The sequence below is a fragment of the Dromiciops gliroides genome, chromosome 2 (assembly GCF_019393635.1).
Source record: "Dromiciops gliroides isolate mDroGli1 chromosome 2, mDroGli1.pri, whole genome shotgun sequence".
NCBI classification, from domain to species: domain Eukaryota; kingdom Metazoa; phylum Chordata; class Mammalia; order Microbiotheria; family Microbiotheriidae; genus Dromiciops; species Dromiciops gliroides.
In genome coordinates, this window is record NC_057862.1 from 471,947,442 (window position 1) to 471,975,124 (window position 27,683).

The window sequence follows — 27,683 nt, forward strand, 5'->3', positions numbered from 1 at the left end:
TTTTTTTGAGCAAAAAAGAATAGTTAATTTTAGAGCTTGAAGAGAATTTTGATATTTTCTAGCCCAACCTGTACATTTTGTAGATGGGGAAATAGACTTTCCCTGTTCCCCAGAGCCAGCTATCAGGGTGGAGCCAAGGCCAAGCACAGTCTCTGACTAATGATCTAGCACATGATCCTGCTCTTCTCATGTAGCACATCCTGGAATGTGGCTGAATGAACACTGTATTTAAAATGTGTTGCTTTCTTTCAAAGCACATTTTTAAAGAAAACAAAAACTAAGGTGTAAATACCTTTGTCAGTAATCATCAGCTGCACCTATTATTCCAGTTCTCAATCTGATTCACAGACCTCAGATTGAATGTTTCTCTATGGCTTAATCTACCTTGTCTCCTTGAGTAGTCCTTCTGTAGGGGCAGCTAGGTGGCACAATGGATAAAGCACCAGCCCTGGAGTCAGGAGGACCTGAGTTCAAATCTGGCCTCGGACACTTGACACTTACTAGCTATGTGACCACTGGGCAAGTCACTTAACTCTCATTGCCCTACAAAAAAAAAAAAATGTCATTTTGGGGGCAGCTAGGTGGTACAGTGGATAGAGCACCAGCCCTGGATTCAGGAGGACTTGAGTTCAAATCCGGCCTCAGACACATAACACTTACTAGCTGTGTGACCATGGGCAAGTCACTTAACCCCAATTGCCTCACAAAAAAACCAAACCAAACCAAAACAAGTCCTTCTGTAGAGTTCATGTATAGCTTCAGAGGTAGTATATTCTCTGAGGCTTCAGCGTCCTAAGCCAACTTAGTATCACAAGCTCCTGCAAGTAGCTTTCTTCATATTTCATTTTTCTTCTCTACTGAAAATAGCCTTTGATCATTCTAGTTGATTAATCAGCTCTCTTTTGCTTGTTCTTGTTTTTTAATAGTCTCCTGGAACCAGCTTCCCTATCCTTGCAGACTGCTCTGTGCATTTTGTTATTAATATTCTTTTGCGGGGCAGCTAGGTGGCGCAGTGGATAAAGCACTGGCCCCGGAGTCAGGAGGACCTGAGTTCAAATCCAGCCTTAGACACTTAACACTTACTAGCTGTGTGACCCTGAGTAAGTCACTTAACCCCAATTGCCTCACCAAAAAAAAAAAAAGAATATTTTTTTGCCCTTAGAGGTTAATTCTAGACTGACTAAAGTCATGAAAGATTAAAGTTTCACATGGAAATTATCCTTCTGATAGACTTAAGAGATTGTCGGCTTAACAATGTGATTTCTTGTCCCCCTTCTCTTTAGCCAACTCTATTAGAGAAATTTGTTTTTTTCTTTTACTTTAGGTAAGTTTACCGATTTATCCTTTTTCTTCCATTGCAGAAGTTGCCCCCTAAGCGTCCAGCACTCCCTCCAAGTTTAATAAAAATGAAGGATGAGCCTGAAGAAGAGGAAGAGGAGGAGGAAGAAGAAGAAGAAGAACACAAAGAAGAAATAGGATCAATGAATCATGCACCTCTTAAAATGGAAATGCAGTCAGAAGAAGCCATGGAAGAAACTCCAGATCTTTCAAGTCAGAACAAACTGGTGGACACCAGACATGGTAACTTTTTCATTTCTTGTGTTCTAGTGAGAGAATGTTTCCTAATATTACAAGCTGATGGGTTTACAAAAGGAAATCTGACTCTTAATTCTCTGTTGGCTTTATGTATCTGCTAGAGCAGTAGTTCTCAAACTTTTGGGTCTCAGGACACTTTTATATGCTTAAAAATTATCAAGGACTCGGGGCAGCTAAGTGGAGCTGTGGATAAAGTACTGGCCCTGGAGGAGAACCTGAGTTCAAATCCGGCCTTAAATACTTCACACTTACTAGCTGTGTGACCCTGGGCAAGTCACTTAACCCTCATTGCCTCACCCTCCCCCCAAAAAAAAATTTATCAAGGACTCTCCCAAAGAGTGTTTATTTATGTGGGTTATAGCTATTGGTATTTAACATTTGTTGTTGTTCAGTTGTTTTTGTTATGCCTGACTTTCATGACTGTATTTAGGGTTTTCTTGGCATAGGTACTGGAGTAGTTTGCCATTTCCTTCTCCAGTTCATTTTACAGATCAGGAAACTGAAGCAAACAGGGTTAAATGACTTGCTCAGGGTCACACAACTAGTAAGTGTCTGAGACCAGATTGACCTTAGGCCCGGCACTCTATCCACTGTGCCACCTAGCTCCCTGATATTTAACATATTAGAAATTTAAATGTCTTAGTATTATTATGAGAATTCTGGCCTCATAGGCCTCCCCTTGGGGATCCCTGGATCACAATTTGAGAACCTAGGCTAATGCTCTAGTTAGCAAATTAGCCCCCCCACAGTGGTACTTTCTCTCTCTTAATTCTGTTTACAATTCAGCCTCAGAGTGAACTTGGGGTGGACCTTTCAATTTCTTCTAGTGTCATCTTTACTCATGAATATTTAGGGGCTGGTGGGCCTCCATTTTTCTTTATTTGTTTGTTTCATTTGGGCTGGAAAGGACCTGTTTGCTGATCCAGCCCAATAGCAAGAGGAGTATTCTAACCTCCTTGTCTCTCTAAACCTTGTGTGCACAAATCGGACCTCTGATCAATCATAGAAAAGAGGGGACAAGCACACCAGGAAGGGTGTGTTCGATACCAAAAGTTGGAGCCCTGTGGCAGTCAGCCCATTCCTCCTTCTCAGTTCCTGTAGGGCTAGTGAACGGAAAGAGTTCTTTGTTAAGATACCGCCTCAGTGCTACTTCTTTTCTAGGGGCAATTCAGGAGAGTCTGCCCACTGAGAGAGAGAGATATACTTCCCTCCAGGCCACAGAATGCCCAACCTTTTTTTTGTTTTGTTTTGGTTTGTTTTGTTTTGGTTTTTGGTGAGGCAATTGGGGTTAAGTGACTTGCCCAAGGTCACACAGCTAGTAAGTGTTAAGTGTCTGAGGCTGGATTTGAACTCAGGTACTCCTGAATCCAAGGCCGGTGCTCTATCCACTGCGCCACCTAGCTGCCCCCAATGCCCAACCTTTTGATAATTTGTAGACTTGATTCTGGTAATTATTTCTCTCCTTCCCCCAGTCTTAGCCTTAATAGAAGAAGAGAAGATCAGATTTAGGGTTGATATGATGACTGTCCTCAGCTGTTTAGAAGCTTTTAGCCCGAAGAGAGATTAGACTCATTCTCCTTATTGCTCCAGAAATCAGGATTAAGAACAGTGGACGGAAGTTTCAGAAAGGCAAATTTAGGCTTTGTGTCAGCAGAATGTCCAGAAGTGGAATGGGTTGTCCGAAGAGGTGGTGGGATTCCTTTCACTCTAGAGGTCTTCAAGTAAAGGCTGGTTGACCCCTTGTTGTGTGTTGTTGAGGAGACTGTTCAGCTATGGGTCGGACGAGGTGTGCCCCCCGAAGTTTTCTGTCATACCTCAGCCTCTTCCTACTTACTTGAAGCATCCCCCTCCTGGACTACAGAGGGCTACACAGATTTATTCCTAAATGACATCAATATGTTATAGTCCCCTTTGTTAGTAGACTTCACCACCTATTACTAAAGATACTCATGTGTCCATCAGAGGGCTACAGGCATTTTATAGATTACATATTTCTAGCTTATAATTTGCCGAATTGTCATATCACAGATTGTGACTCCTGGTTTCATATGACTAGTATATATATAAATATTATTATTCTTGACCTTTGTGCTTTTTCCTTTCTCTTGATTTCAAAGGCATTTATTTTTCTCCCTGTTCCTGTGTTCTTCTAAAAAACATGCTTCATGAGACCTTGTTATTCAGTTTCCTTGGTTAATTCATTTGACAATGTTTCTTTCTACATGTAGAGGGTTAGCTGTTTGAACAAATGAATATTTATAGAGGTCCTGTATATTATTCAAGGACCAGTATGTATTTTATTTTATGCATTTAAAAGCATTTTTCTCAGAAGGGGTCAATGGCACACACAAAAAAGATTTAACTCTTGCAGGTCTAAACAGATTGAGCTTGACTTTTGTTTCAGCACTTAGTCTCTCCTAAACAATTTAAAATGTATTCCAAAAGAAATATTTCTTGCTTATATAGTGTGCCTTTATGCTTTTACAAGCTTTCTGCCCCGCTACTTTGACCCTCCTGGATGCCCCATACAATTTCATTTCTACAGTTGCCAGAAGTTGATAGTTGTGAAATCTGTAACTCAAACTAGCTGTCATACTTATGGTCCAGAAACATCCTGAGTTATGATAGGGACTCTTTGTCCAGAAAGCATCTAAGCTGAGCTGCCTCTTGGGTCAGTGTGGTGGAGGAAAAGGAATCTTGGATGAGGAGTCAAGATACTTAGTCCTAGGGGCAGCTAGGTGGCGCAGTGGATAGAGCACCGGCCCTGGAGTCAGGAATACCTGAGTTCAAATCCGGCCTCAGACACTTAACACTTACTAGCTGTGTGACCCTAGGCAAGTCACTTAACCCCCATTGCCCTGCCAAAAAAAAAGATACTTAGTCCTGGCTGTAGCACCAAGCAGCTGGGTGACACCAGGTAAGTGACCTTTCCTTTCCAGGCTTCAGTCTTCTCATATGTAAAATAAATGAGTTGAACCAGATGATTTCTTCTGGTCCTTATTCAAAGATGCATTTCTTTTCCATCCCTAGAATAGATGAAGGATGATTGAAAAGAAAAACCAAATTGACCTCTTTATTAAAATAGAAAGTTGATAGCTCTGCATTAGGCAAAATCCAAATGTTGGTGGTTGAAGCTCTGGTACTAGAGGTGAGGTCAGATGCTGGGCGTGAGCTTAGCCTGGAGCGTCTCCTCATTCTCCAATTCACTGCCTGACTGTGCTTTGGTGTAACATTTTTCAGAAACTGGGACTTCGACTCAGCTCAGCCAGGAAGGACTGAATAAAGGATGCCTAGAGGGTGAGGGATTGGCCCTGGTACAAGGGGAGTCCTCAGGTGAGCAACTAAAACCCTCAACCTTGACACTGAGCAGTAGCCACAAGGCAGCAGACAAGATGACAGGGTGGTGGCAGTGGTATCCACCAAGGCCTAGGACTTACTTGTAAAGGAGCTATTCTCCTTGCCTGCCTTTCTGTCTTCTTCCCTCTTGAAGAGCCTAGGACCTTTGTGCTAACCAGAATGACGCAAGTTAGGAGTCCCAGGCTGAGTCTAGTCCCAGGGGAGATTTCAGAATTCACAAGAAAGTCTGGCTGGAAAGACAAGCATCAGAATTAGGTCAGGAGACAGAGCATGTATTTCTGGCTCTGCCCCTCTCCAGCTCTAATTTTATCACTTTGACCCTGAGTTTCCTCATCAATATAAACAAAGGCATAATAATCCTTCAACTACAACAACCTAGAGTTGGTGGGGTGGGGGCCGGGAAGGGGGTGGGAAACTACTTTGTAAACCCATGGTGAAGCAAAAAAAGGATTGATAATAGCCAACAATTTTACTCTTTAGTGTTAAATTATGGAATTGCAAATCCAGTCTCAGAATTCTATTATGACTGGTTTTGCATATTAATATCACGATGGTATGAACATGATCACTGAATGCCTAAGGATTAGAAATATATGAATTTTTGAAGGAGGAAATTCTCTTCTACATTTTACTGGGTTCGAATGAACTTGTAAAATGGTACGAAAAGTCTTCTCCAGAGGAGTTGTTAGATTTCACTCAACTCAGGATTTTTACTTCTGTCCTGTGTTATTGATTCTAACTTCAGGGTTTTGAAAGTATAGGGGTGAACCAAGAATGAGCAAGAGCTCATTGGAGTGATGGAGCTTTGTTGTTTCACCAGAGTCAAAGAATAGCTGTGAGCAGAACAAGGAAGTCCTGAAGAAAGCTGCTGGTTCAAGCAGAGTAAGTCCTTTGTGTTGTCTTTGCTGGTTGTGTGTTGGCACCTTCTCTGAGCTGCTTTCCATTCCTGAGGCTGTGGCTGCTGCCCCCTTCATCAGCTCTCACCCTCATCTCTCACTGGGGCTCTAGTAAGTAGCCTTCTGCTACAGTGAGCTCTGTCTCCTACTCTCTTGTTCTCTCTCTCCATGTTCTCCCCTTTTCCAAACTGGATTTTGTTTTTAACCTTTGAAATTTGCCTGTTCATATCTTTTGACCATTTATCTATTGGACCTTTTATGTCTTTGGCTCTTTGTCTTGTAAATTTCAATCAGTTTTTTATGTATGAGATGTGGGTCCTTTTTTGTGTGTGTGTGGATCCTTTTTTCAAGACTGCAAGTTGCAAAGCACTTATCTCTGTATTGGCAATGGGAGTTTCTTCACTAGGAATTTCTTGTACCAATGAAGTCACAAATAATAGTAAGTTAGGGCATTAACCTGACTTATTGGTAATTATTTTTTCAGTTTGAGAAGCCAATGATCTTTATTGCAATCAGAATAGAACATTTACTCACTGGAGGTGGGGAAAGTAGGGACAGTCAATCCTAGAAATGTTAGCTTTAGCAATCAGAGAAGAAAAAGGAATTAAAGGAATTAGAATAGGCAAGGAGGAAACAAAATTGTCACTCTTTGCAGATGATATGATGGGATACTTAAAGAATCCTAGAGAATCAACTCAAAAATTACTTGAAACAATTAACAACTATAGCAAAGTAGCAGGATATAAAATAAATCCACATAAATCATCAGCATTTCTATACATGACCAACAAAGTCCAGCAGCAAGAGATAGAAAGAGAAATTCCATTTAAAGTAATGGTAGATAATATAAAATACTTGGGAGTCTACTTGCCAAGACAAATCCAGGAACTCTATGAACACAACTACCAAACACTCTTCACACAAATCAAATCAGATCTAAATAATTGGAAAGATATCAATTGCTCATGGATAGGCAGAGCTAATATAGTAAAAATGACAGTACTGCCTAAATTAATTTACTTATTCAGTGCCATACCAATCAGACTACCTAAAAATTATTTTATAGAGCTAGAAAAAATAACAAAATCCATCTGGAAAAACAAAAAATCAATATCCGGGGAAATAATGAAAAAAAATTCACAGGAAGGTGGGTTAGTGGTCCCAAACCTGGAGCTTTACTATAAAGCGGCAGTCATCAAAACTATCTCGTACTGGCTTAAAAATAGAGTGGTAGATCAATGGAATAGGCTAGGCACAGGAAATGCAGTAGTAAATGACACTAGTAATGTAGTGTTTGATAAACCCAAAGACTCCAGCTTCTGGGATAGGAACTCAGTATTTGACAAAAATTGCTGGGAAAACTGGAAGATAGTATGGCAGAAATTAGGCATAGACCAACATCTTACACCTTATACTAAAATAAGTTCAAAATGGATGCACGATTTAGACATAAGAGGTGATACCATAGGTAAATTAGGAGAGAAAGGAATAGTCTGCCTATCAGATCTTTGGAAAGGAAAACAGTTTATGACCAAACAAGAGATAGAGTATATTATAAAATGCAGAATGGATGATTTTGATTACATTAAATTAAAAAATTTTTGTACAAACAGAAGCAATGCATCCAAAATTAGAAGGGAGGCAGAAAGCTGGGAAACAATTTTTGTGGCCAGTGCTTCTGATAAAGGCCTCATCTCTAAAATATATAGGGAACTAAATCAAATTTATAAGAATCCAAGTCATTCCCCAATTGAGAAATGGTCAAAGGATATGAACAGGCAGTTTTCTAATGAAGAAACCAAAGCTTTCTATTCCCATATAAAAAAATGCTCTAAATCACTATTGATTAGAGAAATGCAACTATTGATTAGAGAAAAACAACTCTGAGGTACCACCTGACACCTATCAGATTGGCTAAAATGACAACAAAGGAAAATGATAAATGTTGGAGAAGCTGTGGGAAAATTGGAACACTAATGCATTGTTGGTGGAGCTGTGAACTGATCCAACCATTCTGGAGAGCAATTTGGAATTATGCCCAAAGGGTGATAAAGCTGTCCATACCCTTTGACTCAGCAATACCACTTTTGGGTCTTTTTCCCAAAGAAATCATGGAAAGGGGAAAGGGACCCACATGTACAAAAATATTTATAGCTGCTCTTTATGTGGTGGCAAGGAATTGGAAGTTGAGGGGATGCCCATCAATTGGGGAATGGCTGGACAAGTTGTGGTATATCAATGTAATGGAATACTATTGTGCTGTAAGAAACGATGAGCAGGAGGAGTTCAGAGAAACCTGGAGGGTCTTGCGTGGGCTGATGATGAGTGAGATGAGCAGAACCAGAAGAACATTGTACACAGTATCATCAACATTGAGTGTTGATCTACTGTGATGGACTGTATTCTTCTCACCAATGCAATGGTACAGAAGAGTTCCAGGCAACTCATGATAGAAGAGGATCTCCAAATCCAAGAAAAAACAAAAAAGAACTGTGGAGTATAGATGCTGAATACTATTTCTTTTGTTTTTAGTGCTGTTTTTTCTATTTTGAGGTTTTTCATCATTGCTCTGATTCTTCTCTTATAATATGACTAATGCAGAAATGGGATTAATGTTATTATGTGTGTGTGTCTGTGTGTGTGTATATAACCTATATCAGATTACCTGCTGTCTAGGGGAGGGAGGAGGGAGGGGAGGGAGTGAGAAAAATCTGAAATTGGAAAGCCTGTATAAACAAAAGTTGAGAACTATCTTTACATGTAACGGGAAAAAAATAAAATACTTTATTAATTAAAAAAACAAACAAACAGGCAAAGACATAGCCCCTAGAAGTTATTTATCTTCATCAGTGTTATAAGGCACTTGGAGTTTGGGATTAATTAACCCATTTTTTCCTTGTAGTTACCACAAGTGCTTTCCTCGAAGTATCCAGAAGATGATCCAGACTACTGTGTGTGGGTACCACCTGAAGGTTGGTTGATTCTTTTATATACCAGGTTATTGATGTGTGAATAATTAAAAGTTCAGCTGCCTGTCACTGAAGATTTTCTGTTAAATGGGCATCAGGGTAAGGACAAAAGATGTCTGGGATTTGGATGTGTATTTGAAAAGTATTCTTTCCACCAAGTACCAGTTTCCCTTTTCTGTCTTTACTCTCTGCTATTTTCTCCTTTTGTGGCAGAATGCTGAACAGCTTCTCTTACTCCCCGATTTTGGAAAAGTAAAGGTGTTTCTTTGTTTTGAACCAGGCCAGAGTGGTGACGGCAGGACCCATCTTAATGAAAAATATGGCTATTGATTTCTTCGAACTCCCAAGTGCTTTCCTTTTATTTGTTACTGCCCAAGAGGGGACATTGTGGCACATGCATTAACCGGGTGCAGCTTGTCGTCATTTCAAGTCGAATGGCCAAGGATGAGGCATTTCAGCGACCATTTGTAAAAAAAACTGGATGGCTTGATCTCTTCACCGAGATTCTTGACTTTCTGAACTGAAGACCTTTGATCTTTGTCTCCTCTTGGAAATGATTCATGTGCTGCTTGGTGTTCATGCATCAAAGTGAAAGTTTGTGTATGTATGTAAGATAAGAACTGTATATTTCCAGACCGAGTAAAACAGGAGGAAAATATGTTTTCATGGCTTTTCTACATCATTAAAAATACGATAAAAAATATTTCTCTAGTTCTTATGTAGTGGTTAGAGTTCTGCACTTGGCACCAGGATAACCTAGTGTCAAAGCCACCTTTTGGCACTTAATGGTATGATCAAGGGCAGGTCATCTGAGTGCTCTGAACCTTTGTTCCTGAAGATAACAATACCTACCTCATAGAGTTATTGAGAGAAATGAATGAGATACCATTTATTAAAGGGCTTTAAAGATTTTAAAGCTCCATATGAATGCATTTTTTTGTTTTTGTTTTTGTCATCCTTTGGGAATTTTCCTTAGAAGGTAGTTCATTTTTAGGCCTCAAGTCACAGGGGCAGATTGAGGGATGTGTTACCTTCAGTGCTCCCTTGGTACCTGTGACATTGTGGAAGACCTCTAACACATAAGGGAGAAGCGATCCTCTCTGTTTAGGACTTATGAAAGAGCATGGACAATGATGGATGGCATAAGATGAGGAATAGATGGGTTGTGACCTGCATCATTGCAAGGAGTACCCTTATCATCAAGGTCATAGATCTATTGAAGTAAAAATGCAAACAGAAATCAACCAAGCTGAAACAGGACAGGAGCTAAGTGGCCAACTTGAGAAGGGGGGTTTTCTGACCAGTGTTTCAGTCCTTTCCTTTTTAAATTTCCATTTAAGAGTTAGGAACCAAGTTCCTGAGGATTATTAAGCTTGTCAGAAGTCTCACGTAAGTGTACGTAATCATGGAACTAACCAACCTTGTGCTTCTGTCCTGTTTGTTCTCCCTACTTTTTTCATTGTTTCAGAGAGCCTTTGGCTGGCAGCTGCCATGACCTGTGGTTTCTAGGGTTTCTTCCCAACACCCTCCAGGTGTTGGACCAGTTTTACCTACTCTGTGGGCTGCCTATTAGTTGTTCTGAGGAGAAGAGAGATTTGGCTTTCTTGGTCCCTGATAGTAGTGACAGAAAAAAGTGACAGGAGCCACTGGGATTGTTAAAGGCAGCAGTGCCTAGGTTTCAGGATAAATGCCACATTTTATCCAGAGATGAAATGTGTTACTTTATATCATTGTATTTGGGCCATTTTAGTGGGCTGTTTGGAAGACATTGCTAAAAAGCAGTGTTTCCCAAACTGCATCTGGAAACCCAACTGTTCCACACAGTGTGACTAGGAAGTCCATGAAAAATTAGAGCAGTGTTAGAGATATTTCCTTTCAAATATGAAATTATGTGTAAAAAAATTAGTCTGTGGTAATTTTCATTATGAAAAGAGCCTTAATTTCCCTATTTTGTTTAAAAAAAAACAAGGTTCAAAGACTTGTCTTTAAATCCTAATATTCTGTCTTTCCTCATCTGTAAAATGGGGATAAAAATGTTTTTTCTTTTTAGTTGTGAGGCTTAAGTGAGAATTATGCAAAACACTTTGCAAACTTTAAAGTACTATATAAATGTCATTATTTTGTGGCCTTGGATATGTTACTTCATCTCTCCATCCCTGTTTCCTCATCTATAAAATGGAGATATTGCAATACCTAGTTCAGAATGTTGGTGTGAGGAAAGCACTTTGAAGAATTCTAAAGTGCTAGTAAATATGGACTATTACCATTTGTTTCCTTGGGCACAAAAGAGTGTCTGATCTGGGCCCAGATAGTTAGTGGAGAGGAGTCAATTCATGTTTCTCTCTAGGGTTATTGTTACTGCCCTGACAGGAATGGTCCAGTAAATTATCCCTTCCAGTAAATCCAAATCCTCTCAACACAGCTCTGGAACATTATTGGTGGTTTGTTTTCCTCATGGCTATAATGGAAATTTAACATCTTGAGATAAAGTGACCATATTTCTGCCTAGTTCAGTCATTTATCCAGTCCTAGTCCTGTGGAAGTGTATAGAACCCAAGCAACAAGGTAAAAAAAAAATTCTGAGACCTTTACCCACCTTTGACATTCCTAACAAATCCAGGAACAGAGGGAAGGTATTGGGTATTGGGTACTGCAGGAGCTAGCTGATTAAAATGAGATTTTTTTTCTCTTGAAAATATAAAGAAATCCTGTTGGCTGCCTTAAACCCACTTGGGATTCTGCTTCTCTTCTATTTTTCCTTTTTGGAGGGGGAAATTTCTCTTTTTCCCATGGCTCCCAAACAGTTAGACATTGCAAATGCTGGCCCTTTGCTGCTCCCTCGTGGCCTTTCCTGTAATAGCAGACCAAGATTTTCTACAACATGAAAAGTTGCCATCTCTGGGAAAGAATGTAATAACTGTTCAGCTACCATGGCCAAATCTCTTTTGAGCCCTTCTGTCAGATCCATTGCATCAAAGACAGAACCCAACTATGCAGGAGAACAGATTTTTGGCGTTTGGCCCAGCTAGCTACTCTGACTGCTGGAGAAATTATGCCAAACCCCTATGGATAACATCAAATGATGTCCTCTCCAGGATCTAGAAGCTTCTTGATTATGATGTTGCTACCCCCAAATATTAAGATTTATTGCTCACCAGATTCTCTGTTCAGGATCTTTATGTTTTCAATTCATTTTCTGAGCAAATCTAGCCCTTCTGTAGTTATGTCTGGAATAAACACAGTCGAAGATGGGCATGTATAACAAAAACCGAGAAATCTCTTTTCCCCAAAGAAGACCAGTCACAGAAAGGGCCATTTTGATTGTAAAAACCTGTTAGCTTGTGGAACCAACTTAAGCTAGGTACAGCTCTGTTTTGCTGGTATCTTGAACTCTTTCCCTCTCCTTTATTTTCCCAAAGCAAATCAGTCATATCACATCAATTCTTTCTGCATGTTGTTTCCAATTGTTCCTTTTTTATTCCTATTGGTATGGCCTTACTCCTTGGTCTAATTACCTCATGCCCAGTATTCAAGTCAAGAAGCATTGCCTACCATATTCCAGGATAGGTGGTTGGAATTGATAGATGGCTCAGTGGATAGAGCACCAGGCCTGTAGTCAGGAAGACCTGGATTCAAATTCAGCCTCAGACACTAATTGTGTGACCCTGGGCAAGTCACTTAACTTTTGTTTGCTTTAATCCACTGGAAAAGAAAATGGCAAACCACTCCAGTATCTTTGCCAAGAAAACCCTGTGGACAGTATGGCCCATGGGGTCATGAAGAGTTGGATGTGATTGAATAACAAATATCCCAGGAAGTATGCAATGCTCTGGGGATACAAAGAAAGGGAAAAACAGCCCCTGCTTTCAAGGAGCCCATAGTCTAATGGGGGTGATAACATTCCAACAATGATGTACAAACGGAATATATACAGGATAAATTGGAGATATATTTGCCTATACTTATTCTCAGAAGAAAGGAACTAGCATTGGGGGGGGCCTGGAAAATGGCTTCTTACAAAAGCTGGGATTTTACCTGAGCCTTGGAGGAAACCAGGAAGCAAAGATGAGGAGGGAGGGAATTCCAAGTATGAGGGACAGGCAGTGAAAATGCAGAATTAGGAGACAGAGTAGTGTGTAAGAGGAAGGTAGGAAGGGGCTAGTTATGAAGATCTTTAAAAGCCAAATAAGATTTTATATTTGATCCTGGAGGTAATAGAGAGCCACTAGACTTTCTGAATAGGGGGGATTTCTCCTAGAGTTGTCAGGCAGCAAACACCATATTGACCATTCCTCGGACCTTTCTGGAACCACACTGGCTCTCAGATGACCATTTCCCAGGTGAAGATCAGCCTATTAAGGCAGAGTCTGGCAAAAATAGAGGACACTCCCACTCTGGGATTGTCACAGGACAATCTATTTCCTTTACCTTTATAGAGTCCATTTCTATATCTCAAGGCAGGCATCCTTGAACTCTTAGGGGATAACTTCCTCTTGCCATATAATCTGAAAAAATTCAGTCAGCTTTGTAAAAGCAATGGACCCCCAACCTTGTAAATCTCAGCTGAAATAGAATCAGTAGTAGGCATTTTGCCACATGAGAGGAGCCAAATAGCATTCAAAGACTCTTCTTCAGTTGGAAATTTGGCCTGACAGGAATTGACTTTGACCTGAGATAAACAGTCAATGGCTTCAGCATTGATTGATGATGGTCTTTTGAGAACACTTTGGAAGCATTCAGCCCATCTCTCCAGGATCATTGTGGTGCCATCAGCACTGAGTAGTTGAGATGCACCATGTTGTTTGTCCATAAATAGCCTTCAGAGCATCATAATCATAATCACTTTGGATTATTAATATCAGTGTAAAACTGAATTTCATCTGCCTTTTTTTTTTTTTTGTGAGGCAATTGGGGTTAAGTGACTTGCCCAGGGTCACACAGCTAGTAAGTGTGTGTTAAGTGTCTGAGGCCGGATTTGAACTCAGGTACTCCTGACTCCAGGGCCGGTACTCTATCCACTGTGCCACCTAACTGCCCCCATCTGCCTTCTTACTGAGCAAAAAATCCTACATCTGTCTAAGCTTCACTTGCACTTTACTTTTGATGGAGTTAAACACTGCTTTAGGAACAGATGAACTATATTGCTGGTATACCCTGTGGAGTTCTCGTTTTTTCATTTTCATCAAACTAGTCTTGCTGTTTGTGAGTGTTTTGACCCAGATGAGTAAATGCAGCGCTGGATACCTGATCTCTGAAAGCTGCTCACTCCTTTTCTGTTCCACTTTTGCCAATTGTGTGTTGGTTCAGCTTTTTCTGTTAGCAACAAACTGTTCCCTGTCAGAGGGAATCTGTTGATGCATGCATTGCCCGAGTTAGCCCAGTGTTTGGGACGTTCCATAGGAAGGTGATGGCTTGGGATGAAGTGGATGGACTTGGCGTCTTTAACGTCTAAGTGCTCCACAGCACCTATTTCAGCCGCCCCCATGACCATTGAAACAAATTGTTCTCATCCGCCCATTCCTTCGGGGGGAGTCTTCACAAGCTTGGGGTAGACATCCCCTTAATTCACCAAAGGGTTTGAAAGTCCTTGCTTACCTTCAACCTGGTTTAGCCTATCTTCTGAAACAGTTTACTGGGATGTGGCCATTGTGCATGTTACAGCTTCTTGGAGCCACAGGTGAGAGTTGGTGGATCAGGTAGACACCAAGAATGGAAAGCAGCCCTTAAAAGGGCTGGGTAGCCTTCACACCAGAGGTATTAGTCTTCCCTGGACACACCCTACACCCCCCTCAATAGTAATACAGAAGTTAGAAACGGGCCAGGGCTTAGGGAGGAGAAATAAATAGTTCAATTTTGGACATGTTGAATTTGAGATGCCTACAATTCATCCAGTTCAAAATGTCTAATAGGTAGTTGGAGTTGCAAGCCCAGAGGTCAGGAGAGAAGTTAAGACTGTATAAATCGATTTGGGAATTATCAGCAGAAAGATGATAATTGAATACAAGGGATTTGGTAAGGTCAAGTAAAATAGTATAGAGCAGGGCTTCTTAAACTTTTTCCACTCATGACCCATTTTTGCCCAAGAAATTTTTATATGCCCCATGATGGGATGCACAGTGCAAAGTGCAAAGACTGCAGTGACCCCCACATTCAGTTACATAACCCCAAATTGGTTGGAGACCCACAATGTAAGAAGCTTTGGCACAGAGGGTCCAGGACACATCCTTGGGAGACACCTATAGTTAATGGGAATAATTTAGATGAAGATTCATCGAAGGAGACTGAGGAATGGCCAGACAGGTAGAAAGAGAACCAGGAGAGAGCTGTGTTATGAAAACCTAGAGAAAAGAAAATATCAAGGAAAAGAGAAGTCAAGAAGCTGGAAGACTGAGGAAAGGCTATTAGATTTGGTAATTAAGAGGTCACTAGTAACTTTGAAAAGAGTGGTTTCAATTGAATGATGAAATTGGAAGCTACTACAGAGAGTTGAAAGGAAGTGGAAGCCTTTTCAATGAGTTCAGTCAAAAAAAGATACAGGATGATAGCAAGAATGGATGGATCAAGGGAGGGTTTTTTTAAGAATGGGGGAGACGTGGACATGTTTGTAGGGCGTATAGAAGCAGCCAGTAGACATGGAGAGATTGAAAATTAGAATGAGAATGGTGGGTTAGTTTTTTGAAGACCAAATGGAATGGGATCACTTGTACACGTAGAGTATGGTTCTCTACTTTGGAGATCACACTGGTCATCTTATAGAAGTAAGGAATCAATTTTATCTTTTTTAAAGGTATGGGAGGTTCCATAAGCTAGGAACAAGTCCAGAATAACTCTCCAATACTGCCTTAGAATAGATCCAGGGGCAGCTAGGTGGCGCAGTGGATAGAGCACCAGCCCTGGATTCAGGAGGAACTGAGTTCAAATCCGGCCTCAGACCCTTAACAATTACTAGCTGTGTGACCCTAGGAAAGTCACTTAACCCCAATTGCCTCACCAAAAAAAAAAAAAAAGAATAGATCCAGAACTTTCCAGCACAGCCCTGGAACCAATCCAACTACCAGGGATGTGACTCAGTGACTTGTAAAGATTCCTCCCTCGTCAGTAGGCTTTACTGAACCACACATCCCTTCCTGTCCTGGCTGCTTCTGGGGACTTTGGCCTTAGCCCCTGGGCTTCCTCCTTCACTAATTCATAAACTTAGTGGGTTTTTTGGTAGCTGATGAAGCTTCAGTGCAAGTCTTCTTACTAAGCTACCACAAAGCTCCCATCAAAGAGTGGGGGAGTACAGGGAGAAGAGAGGGACCATTTTATTTCTTTGCCAGTGGCTCTGATAAAAAAAAAAAAAGCTACAAGGAGGCAAAATTCAAATGAGGGCTTGGAGTTATTTGTAGATTTTAGTGTTCCACTATACATAGTAATACCAGGGGTTTTTGACCTCCAATGGGTCAGTGGCTATATTTCCTTGGTAATCCTAGGTTTCTTATGCATTTAAAAAACATTCTGAGGTGTCCTTAGGCTACACTGGACTACCAAAATGGGGAGTCCATGACAAAAACATTTTTTAAAAAGCTTAAGAAACCTGGTATAATCAAGTCAACAAGCTTTTATTATGTGTCAGGCACTGTGCTAAGCTGGGAATTCAACTACAAAGAGAAAGACAGTCTGTGCCCTCAATGAACCTGCATTCTAACACACAAGTTGAAGCTTAAAAAGAATGGGTGAGGGGCAGCTAGGTGGCGCAGTGGATAGAGCACCGGCCTTGGAGTCAGGAGTACCTGAGTTCAAATCCGGCCTCAGACACTTAATACTTTACTAGCTGTGTGACCCTGGGCAAGTCACTTAACCCCAGTTGCCTCACTAAAAAAAAAAAAAAAAAAAGAATGGGTGAACAAGAAGAGGGGAGAGAGTACCTATATGAGAACATGGTAGAGAAAGTCTGGAGAAGAATGAAGACATTCCTGGCTTGGTGTGATCCTCCTTAGAGTGGAGAATCTAGGGAAAACCAGCCAATCAGAAAAACGTAGGGTACTTTCAATGTGAGAAGACCAAGAATGAAGTGAATTTCCAAAGTAAAACAATTGAGAAAGTCCAGAGTCAGGAGGACAACCCGGAAAGGAATTAATAGACTCATAGTTGTGAGAGTAAGACCAAGGTGTGTGAGAAGAATCAGCCTTTGCAGACCAGAGGCTTGGGAGAAAGAAGCCTTGGGAACTTTATGCTTTATGCTGGTCTCCATTCTCCCCTCCCTTGTTAATGAAGGAAGTAGCATCATGGTGGAGGTGGGCAGAATGTTGGATTTACAGGGCCACTATATCCCACCTGTGTGACCTTAGACAAGTTGCTAAACCTCTTTAGGCCTCCAGTTGTGCTCAACTGAAAAATAAGGATAAATAACACTTGCACTCCCCACTTTACAGACAAAAAGTACTTTGTAAACCTCATCTCAATAAGTTGGAGTTATTGCTTAGTGATGGATCAAATATGAAGTTGCCATGCTAGAGACCACTAGGTGGCAGTAAAGTCCCACTTGTGCCCCACATTTGGTGTGGAAATTAGAAAATAAAAGCATCCTTTCCAAGAGAGGAGGGAAAAATTAAGCTTAAGGCAAGAATCTTAGGTGTGTTAAGGTCAGCAAATAGGGTCACAGGCCATGGAGATGCATCTAGTCTTAGGCACACTGACTAGTGGAGACAATGGAATGAGAAGAGAGAAAGCTTTTCTCCTTCAAAATATTTCCCCTCCCTATCTGCTTATATTTCACCATTAGAAATTCATTCCTTTGAGTTAAAACTTTGTCACAGAAGGTATAAAGCCATCATTAGCCATCGGGTGTTTTCTGGGGGGGATAAGGGGGGTGTGGGGGGGGGTGTAACTGAAAATTCGAAGGCAAATTTTACTTCATAATTTTGCCTAAGGAAGAGTATTCATCTAGGAAATAGATGAAAACATGCATACCACTGGTCAGGACACTTGAATTTCCTTCTTGGTTCTGGCTCTGACCTGTACAGTAACCACTTTCATCCTCGTGCCTCTGTTTCTAAGCAATCCTGTTTGGACATGTATGGCATATGGGGATGTATCTACATACCACTTTGCACCTTTTTAAATTTTAAAACCCCTATTTGAAGAGATATAGGCACGGTATAGTAAATAGAGGTTTGACTTGGGAGTCAGGGAGACCTAGGTTAAACTCCTGTCCCTGATACACATGGGCTGTTGTAACCCCAGGTGAGTCATTTAATTTCTTAATGCCCCCAGGCAACTCTCTTCTTTTTTTTTTCTTTTTTGAGGCAATTGGGGTTAAGTGACTTGCCCAGGGTCACACAGCTAGTAAGTGTTAAGTGTCTGAGGCCAGATTTGAACTCAGGTCCTCCTGACTCCAAGGCTGGTGCTCTATCCACTGCACCACCTAGCTGCCCCTTCCAGGCAACTCTCTAAGATAATAACTTGCAGACAGATTGCTGTCTTCATCAGTGGAGGGAGTTTCCACACAGGGAGTTAGCCATGCTGATAAAAATCATAGCTCTGGTCCCAAAATAAAATGAATGTTTTTATTTATGTGTTCAGTTACACATGGCAAATTGCATGGTGCTTTTAATGAACCAGAGCTACAACCTACTGTTAAAACCCATCTTCTTCTCTAATCAGCAAATCATGGTGGATAGAAACTTGGCCTTGTAGTCAGAGAGGCAAGTTCAAAGTCCTGCCTCTGACACCTATGGTCAGTATGATCACTTAACTTCTCAGTGCCCTGGGCAGCTCTCTAAGACTTTAGGTTGCAGAAATTCTGGCATACCCTATACCAATGTCCACACAGGTCTCATCTCTATCCCTGGTGATGCTAGGTGGCTACAAATCATGAAACATCTCTAAAGAATCAAAATTTCAGGTGATCCAAAACACAGTTAACTCACTGTGTTAACAATGTCAGAGGGAAATGGGGGGATTATTTTCCTCCTTATAAGTGCACCTACTCTCATTCAGATATACTTCTGCTAAAGATATTAAGAAAGGAGAGTAGGGAAAGGATGTCCACTTGCCTCCATCCCTCATGGCATGGGCAGACATATTGCCTGCCTGAATCTCTGCATGAGCATTGAAAGTGTTCCCAGCCTCCCAGTGTCTGCCTGGATTCTATCTCGTTTAATCTGTGGGTTTAAGATGGAGAGATCATTATTGTGTCATAATTCATAAGTTTATCGAAATTGGCTTGTACCTCCATTCCCATTAAGATTTGAATCTCAACTTCATGTGACCCAAAGGAATTACCACTCACATTAGAGATTAGATCACATTTTCTGACTGATCAAATTACATAATATTTGTAAGGCACTTGGTATAGTGCATCTAGCATCTAGTAGGCACTATATAAATGCTAGCTATTATTTCTTACTGAAACAGGACTTTTAAAAGATACATTTAAACTCCCAAGTGACTGCACAATTCTGGGTAAAGGTCTAAAACCTCAGCTTCATTTTTTTTTAAAGCTTTAAAAAAGTTTTACACTTTTGTTAAAAGTTAATAATGGATAACTCTTGTTTTTACATCACCTTCATTCCTGAATGGATTCTTCCACTTGCCCTGCCTAGTTAGCCATCTCTTGTAACAACTTCATTAACAACTTGCAACAATGAATTGAGAAGAATGTGGAACAAAAAGCAGTTCAGCAAAAGTAACCAATCCATCAACTGACTGACAATATATACAATATTGTACACCCACATTTCTCCACTTTTGCAAAGAAGGGAGGGAAGTATGTTTTTTTCATCCCTTCTTTGAAACTAAGCTTGGTCATCAAAATCACCAGTGTTTATTTTAAGATTTTTCTGCTAGTGTTCTTTCCATTTATTTTGCGGTTGTCCTTTTGTATATTGTTTTTGTGGTTTTGCTTATTTCATCCTGCATCAGATCGAATGACTCTTTTCATGTTTCTCTGAATTCTACATGTTCATAATTTTTCTGTGCTGTAATATTTCATTGCATTCATGTACCAAAATTTGTTTAGCCATTCCTCAGTCACTGAGCATCTAGTTTGTTTTTAATTCTTTATTACTATAAAAAGTTCTGCTGTGTGAATATTTGATGTACTTGAGACCTTTCTATCTTTGACCTCTTGGGGATATATGGCTGAGCAGTCAGATCTTTGGGTCAAAAGGTTTGAACCTTTTGGTCATTGTCTTAGCTTAATTCCAAATTGCTTTCCAGATTGAACTGATTTCTAGTTCCCACCAACGGTGCAATAAAGTGCTTGCCTTTGCATGGCTTCTCAGATTCATTTTTGTCAGGGGAACAATTCAGAGGTCCTTTGTAGGGTAAGCTTATTAAATATCTTCCCAAAATTATCATCATAAATTAGGATATGGGATAACTTCACCCCATAGTGAGTGGCAACCCCACTCTTGACTCCTGACCTCTTCCTACCGGACAGTCTTCTTATCCTTTCCTCCCCTTTGTATTTTGTGATCCAGCTACACTGGCCTATTCCTTCCACAAGACACTCCATCTTCCAACTCCAAGCCTTTGCATGGACTAGCCCCTAAGCCTAGAATTCTCTTTGTCCTCACCTGTACCTCTTAGCTTCTCTGGCTTCCTACAAGTCTCAGCTCAAATCCTGCCTTCTCCCCCCACCTCCACCCAGTATCTTCCCTTTGAGAGTTCCTTCCACCTGTCATACACATAAATCCTATGTACATAGTTATTTGCATGTTGTCTTTCTCATTAGAATATTGAAGGCAGGATTTGTTTTTTGACCTCTCTGAATTTTGAGCACTTAGCACAGTGCCTAGCATGTGGTAACCACTTAATAAATGCTCATTGACTTGTTGAATGTGAAAAAGGAAGACACTTCATAGCTGATTTTCAGGCTAATCCCTTCTGCTCCCAGTGGTCCGCTGGAGAGTCTCTCTGGTGTCTTTAATATCATCACCAGCTGCCTCTGTGGTCCCAGAATCCTCTCAAACTTGACAAGTAATCTTTCTGCCCATGTTGTATCTCCATATGGTTCCCTGCAGATCTTCGGCTGGGCCTCCCCTGGTATACTTGCTCTTTGATAAACCTCAGCCTCCCAGGCTGTTTGAAAGCAGCCAACGTTAATTCATAGGTGTGTATGTATGTGGGGAGATCCCCTAATTAACAGGCAAGTGACTCCCATGCTGCAACATGCAGCAAACTCAATGTCCACACTTCTATGCTATATCTCTTTTCATTAGTATTCCCATCAAAAAGTCTACTGGGGGTGGCTAGGTGGTGCAGTGGATAAAGCACCGGCCCTGGAGTCAGGAGTACCTGAGTTCAAATCCGGCCTCAGACACTTAACACTTACTAGCTGTGTGACCCTGGGCAAGTCACTTAACCCCAATTGCCTCACTAAAAAAGTCTATTGGCTCTGTGGTGTTTGTCATTATTGTGGTGGTGGTGTTTTTTTAACTTTCTTTTTTTGACATTTGTCTCTGCTGGTCTCAGGCAGCTCCATTTACATGAATCCTTCTGGGACTTTAGAAGCTATACATATTTCTAGTCCCTTTGGCACTTCTGGAAAAATCCAGAAGATACTAAAGAAAAGAAAACTGTGATCAAGGACACTTATCAATGACTTGGGATCATAGGATTTGGAAGCAAAAGGGACCTTAGGCATCAAAATAGTCCAACCCCTTCATTCTAAAGATGAGAAACTGAAGCTGACAAGTCAAATTGCCCATGACATACCATAAATTAGTGACAGGCCAGGAACTAGAATTCAGGTGTTGCAACTCCCAGCCCAGTACTTTTTCTACTATATCTCTTAAAGAAGCTATATAAAAGACCCAGTCAAGGTCATGTACAGTTTGACTGAAAAAAGATGTGAGCAGGGCGTGTAATAAGAGTGAGAGATCACAAATGGACAGCCCACAGGCTACATCAAAATGAAAAAAAAAAATAGAAAGCGTTCAGATCACACAGATCATAAGTAGGAGAGTTAAAGTTTACACTCAAGTCCTTTTCCTCTAAATCCAGTGTTCTTGCTACTACACCAAGCCACCATGCTTCTAGCTGCCTCTAGCCACAGCCCAAGTCTGCCAACCATTGCCCTGCAACTGCTCCCAGATGAATAGGGGTGTGGTGGGGTGGGGTGAGGGAAAAGCATTTATTGAGTACTTAGTATGTGTGTCAAACACTTATGTGTGAGCTAAACCAAAAGACCAACATAATAGCAAAAAAGCAAGTAAACCCATTTTTTATCCAAGGAAACAGCAGTCAGAAATTAGAGAATTTTATATATATAAAGTTATGCAGATTAGACCAAACTAGGAAATACATGAGTGAACTCTTTAAAAGGGAACAAAGTGGGATCTCAGTTCATATCTAGGGAGAGGACCTAATCTCTTCCAAGGGGAAATTCTTTCCTTTTATCATTATTATTGTTCAATTTTATTTCATTTTCAATTCTGAATTCTCTCCCTCCTTCCACCCCTCCCCTATCCATTGAGAAGGCAAGAAAATTATTTTTTGGAGGTTTAGCTAGCTAGGCAAGCTGGAAGTTGGGACATGTTGAGGAGCCAGCTTCCCCTGCATCTCTGCAGCTTCACATGGCTCTCCCAAAGAGTGTCTCAAGTCATACATGTCTCTTTCCCCAATAAACTTTAGCATCAACTCTATCCCTAATATAGGTCTTCACGATCAATATTGTCTCACTGATTAGGAATCATATTTCTGTCTGCAATCACAGCAGTGTGAAAGATACCCCAGGCTTTGTTAGGTCCACTTATAGAAACAAGGAGAGTTACAGGTTTCTTAGAAATACATCAGAACTGGGGGCAGCTAGGTGGCGCAGTGGATAGAGCACAGGCCCTGGAGTCAGGAGGACCTGAGTTCAAATCTGACCTCAGACACTTGACACTTACTAGCTGTGTGACCCTGGACAAGTCACTTAACCCTCATTGCCCAGCAAAAAAAAGAAAGGAAGGAAGGAAGGAAGGAAGAAATACATCAGAACTGAGTGAAAAATAGACTGAACAATGAATTTGTAGTGTGAATGCAAGGGGCACTCAGTGGCCTCTGCAAGACTACCACTGACCTTGAAACATCCAGTGACTTGATGGTTGATTCATTGGACCCCAGGTTTAGTGTCCTCCATGGATCCCCATGCTTGGAGATAATCCAGGAAGCAAATGCCATGTCAGAATGGATGGTCATTATCTGCCATAGAGGAACCAACCAGAAATGACAGGGATTGTGGTTATCTGAGAGTTGTCCCCTCCCCCTTTGACCTTTGAGTGCTTAAGAGGTAATGTTCTTCCAGTAGGTTTTGACATTTGCCTGGGAAATACCCTGCTTATGACTGGGAAGTGTCATACTGGACTTTCAGATCTTCCTAAGAGTAGCTGGCTCAACTTCACAGGCTATTGGATTCCATTCACTCTGGACTATTGCAATAGCCTCCTAATTGGTCTCCCTGTCTCAAGTCAAGGCTGTCCTAGGATCAAATACAAATTCTTCACTTTAGGATTTAAAGTTCTTTAGTACCTTGTCCTAACCTATCTTTCTAGCCTTATTATATGCAATGTTACTCCCTTTCACACAATCTATGGTCCAGCCAAATTTACTTTCTTGCTGTTCCTCATATATGACTCATTCTCCAATCTCCATACCTTTGCATTGGCAGGTCCCCCATGCCTGGAGTGCAGTCTCTTCTCATTTCTACATTCTGAAATCCTTGTTTTCCTTCAAGACATCCCAGGTGCCACCTTCTGCATGAGGCCTTTTTAATCCCCTCTGGGGTTATTGTCTTCCCTATCAAGGCTACCTTGTATCTACCATATATCTACATATAACATGTGGTTTCTTCTATTAGAATATAAACTTGTTAGGGGGCAGCTTGGTGGCACAGAATGTAAAGCACCAGCCCTGGATTCAGGAGAACCTGAGTTCAAATCGGGCCTCAGACACTTGACACTTACTAGCTGTGTGACCTTGGGCAAGCCACTTAACCCTCATTTCCCTGTCCCCCCCCCAAAAAAGAATATAAATTTGTTAAGGCCAGAGGCTGTGTTGCTTTTGTTTCTGCATCCCTAGAACCTAGCACAGGGCCTGGCTCTTAATAAATGCTTGCTGACTGATTGTTTTATATTATGAAATTATAGATATTTAGTCCCTTTCAATCATGCAAAGTTTGAAAAGAGAATAGAATTTTAAAGGGAATGAGAGCATGAGCAATTTTGATAAATTATAAATTGTTGGAACATATTTTGTCCCCTAGGCTCCATAAAATGAAAGTGAACCTGGGCTTTATGAAATGCTAAAAGGAAGGGAGAGAGTCATGAAATCGGGGGTGTGCTGTGTAGGGGCCAAATTTAATATATGGAGAGTTAATTGGGTGACTCGATGAAATATTGGGGTCCCAGAAATAATGAGGGACCTCTAGGTTCAAAGCTTCCTCCCCTCTGAACTGCCCTTTTAGATATTTCTCCCAGGCCAATAAGAAAGGAGCCTTATAGCTTCTTTTCCACAAAAGGATCAGATTTTATTACTTGGGAATTAATTAAACAACAAAGGTCAGGAGTACCTGAGTTCAAATCCAGCCTCAGACACTTAACACATCCTAGCTGTGTGAGCCTGGGCAAGTCACTTAACCCCAATTGCCTCACCAACACCCCCCCCCCAAACAAACCCAACAAAGGTGAAATTAATAAAAATCAAAGATAAGGAAGTAGGGAAAAAGAAATACAGATAAATTATCCTAGCTCTAACCTAAGTCTATACAATCCCCAGCTTGTTTCCAATTAAGCTAACTTAAAGGAATGCAGGGCTTTTGTGTTCACTCACCACACCTGGGATGTCTGCTAGTTGCTCACGGCCACTGGAAAGGGCAGAGGAGAAAGAAGAGAAGAGCCAGTGTTCTGGAAGCAACTCCAACTCCCCTCAGTGAGCATCCAATCTTCCTCCCCCAAAAGGGGAGGTCCTTCAAAAACTGCCTATGGAGAGGTTTCTCCTTCTGACCTCAGTAGCATACATAACTTCAGGGTGGACCAGGTGTGGCCCCTCCCAAATTAGTCAGCTGAACTCCAATAATTTTTTTTTTTAGGCAATTGGGGTTAAGTGACTTGCCCAGGGTCACACAGCCAGTAAGTGTTAAGTGTCTGAGGCCAGATCTGAACTCAGGTCCTCCTGAATCCAGGGCTGGTGCTCTATCTACTGTGCCACCTAGCTACCCCTATACTCCAATAATTTTTACCACAGCTGTAGCCAGCTCAAACCAGACTGACTGTTCATCTTCAGTATGAGCAGTTATACCTCAGAAATCAGCAAACTACACCTCAGGGCTTGGTTTATTGTTTTGTTGCTTGTGTGGACTTAAAAAATTCCACGCAGAAAATTTTCATAATGCAAATTAAACTTCAAAGTGTGTCTAATTTATATTTCTTTTTAGAAAGATTGTTGTAGAACCAGCACAGCCCTGCATGGAGCCCAGGCAAGTCATGACCTAAGTTGGTAGTTCAGAACCTATAAGACCACCAGAGGGACTAGGAGATATGTGGGTGTTGGCTGCCCCTTGACCTGCCTGCCTGTGTCTAGTGCCAGTGTGGGAGCAGGTGTTTCTGGGGAAAGGAAAAACCACATTATACACACATTTACAGAACACAATAAAGTTTCCCAATGTGTTCCTTAGTTTCTACAAAGTGTCAGCTGGAGGTGTACTTGGGCTAGGGTTAGAAGTAGCATGTATGGTGAGCCAAGGACATTGAATATGAAGTGAGAAAATGTGGGTTCGGATATTGACTCTGCTACTCACTATCTGACTTTGGTCAAGTCATTTCCTTTCTCCAGGCCTAAAACCTTAAAACAATAATATCATAAAAATATGAAATTACCAACGTGTGGATTATTCATGACAATTTTTGAAATACTAGTCTGGCTTCTTTTAGCCATCTAGGATCTCCTAGGCTGTCTCCCCACACCCTTATCATAAACTTGAAGAGTCATTAGATGCGTGGACTAGATAATTTCTATGGTCTCTTCTAGTTTTAATATCCTGTGAATTAAAAACTTGGCTGTAATAGGACCAATAATAGCCCTAAGTTACCCTGTGATAACATGTCAGCTCATTTAGTGTGCTTTCAACTAGCCTCTATAATTGTCTGCACAGGTCCTCTCCCCACCCTCTTCCCCCTCTCCTTCCCTCTCCCAAGATGGGAACATGGATCAGAAGGCTAAGGCATCTCTTTAGCTTCTCATCCTCTTCCATGCCAGCTCCAAGCAGAAGATTCCCCCATCTCCCAAAAGTCTAAGACAGGAACATTGCATGCTTAGGGTGCTACTCTCAGAGGCTCTACATCTCTTTAATTTGTCATCTTCTCTCCAACTATACAGACAATGTCCTAGTTCACTTCTTTTTTTTTCTTTCTTGCGAGGCAATGAGCGTTAAGTGACTTGCCCAAGGTCACACAGCTAGTAAGTGTCAAATGTCTGAGGCTGGATTTGAACTCAGGTCCTCCTGAATCCAGGACTGGTGCTGTATCCACTGTGTGCTGCCTTGCCCCTCCCCTTTCATCACTTCTTGCCTAGTTTATTGCAATCATCTCTTAATTTTTCATCTTCATGCAACCTCTGCCCTCTACAGTCTATTTGGTAAACAGCTGCCAAATAGATATTCCTAAATCTCCAGTCTAACCATGCCAGTGGCTCCCTATTGCTTCCAGGACAAAATCTAGATTCATCTATTTGGCAGTTATGCTAATTATACATTACTCCCTTCCATATGCTCTGCAGTCCAGCCTAACCATCCTGCTTGTTTTTCTCTGTACATATCATTCCATCTCCTGTCTCCTTCTAGAGAGCTGGTTGTAAAATGTTGATTTGCACACCCCTGAATGGAAACTAGACAGATCATGCTCATGCATGTGCCTAGAGGCTTGAGCCCTTTACTTAGACCTTTCCAAAGAGACTTAAGTTGGTAGTTTGTCCAGTCCCTTCTCATATCTCTATGCTTTTGCCCCGGCTGCTTCCCCCATGCCTGGAATGCTCTTCCCCCTTGCTGCTTCTTCCTGGAAGCTCCAGCTCTCTTCAAAGCTCAGCTTGAGTGCTGCTTCCTATAAGAGATCTTTTGTGATTTCCTGAATTCATAATGCTCTCTCTCTCCCTGAAATTACCTCACATTTATTTTATATGTATTTAGTATTTACTTATTTCTCACCAGTAGCACGTTAAGTTCCCTGAGGCCAAGGCCCGTTTTGTTTTTGACTTTGTATTCAAGTCAAGAAGCATTTCTTGGGGCAGCTAGATGACACAGTGGATAGAGCACTGGCCCTGGAGTCAGGAGTACCTGAGTTCAAATCTGACCTCAGACACTTGACACTTAACTAGCTGTGTGACCCTGGGCAAGTCACTTAACCCCAATTGCCTCACTAAAAAAAAAAAATTTAAAAAAAAAAGAAGCATTTCTTAAGTGCCTATGGTATGCCAGGTACCATGCAAACTGCAAAAAAAAAAAGGCAAGAAAAACAAGCAACCCCCCCCCCAAAAAAAAACCCCACACCAAACCAACACCCACCTCCGAGTCTCTGCCATTAAGGAACTCACAGAGTGCCTGATACATAGTAGGTGCTTAATAAATGTTTGTTGAATTAGATTGAATTGAATTCAATCTCAGAGTAAAACCATGGTGGGTGGTGAGAATGGGGGTGGGGTATAGGGTAAGGAAAGAGGAGGGAAACACCCTGACATCAGCCCAGAGCCAGCACCCATACCAAGGCATTGTTTAGTGTGTCATTATGACCGATGACTTCATATTTGGGTGGGAGAGTACAGGCAGCCTGTCTCCCTCCATATACCCAAGAAGGTTTCTGACATTGTCTGTTTGCCTTGGCATATGAGAAGCAAACACTGGGCTGAG

The 27,683-nt window shown here is 41.2% G+C and overlaps 1 protein-coding gene across 2 annotated transcripts in view; it reads left to right on the forward strand.

Moving 5' to 3' along the window:
- The window catches only part of LOC122742651 (solute carrier family 4 member 1 adaptor protein), a 32,893-nt gene extending 23,213 nt beyond the window's left edge, over positions 1-9,680 (forward strand). Inside the window, exons 10-14 of one of the 2 annotated variants that reach the window (XM_043987040.1) lie at positions 1,362-1,581; positions 4,837-4,929; positions 5,774-5,835; positions 8,752-8,821; positions 9,099-9,677. In XM_043987040.1, coding sequence (XP_043842975.1) covers positions 1,362-1,581; positions 4,837-4,929; positions 5,774-5,835; positions 8,752-8,821; positions 9,099-9,148 — 495 coding nt within the window. In that variant the 3' untranslated portion in view covers positions 9,149-9,677. Of the gene's footprint in view, positions 1-1,361; positions 1,582-4,836; positions 4,930-5,773; positions 5,836-8,751; positions 8,822-9,098 lie in introns of both variants that reach the window. The other variant, XM_043987042.1, reaches the window with a different exon arrangement.
- The last annotated feature ends 18,003 nt before the right edge of the window (positions 9,681-27,683 follow it).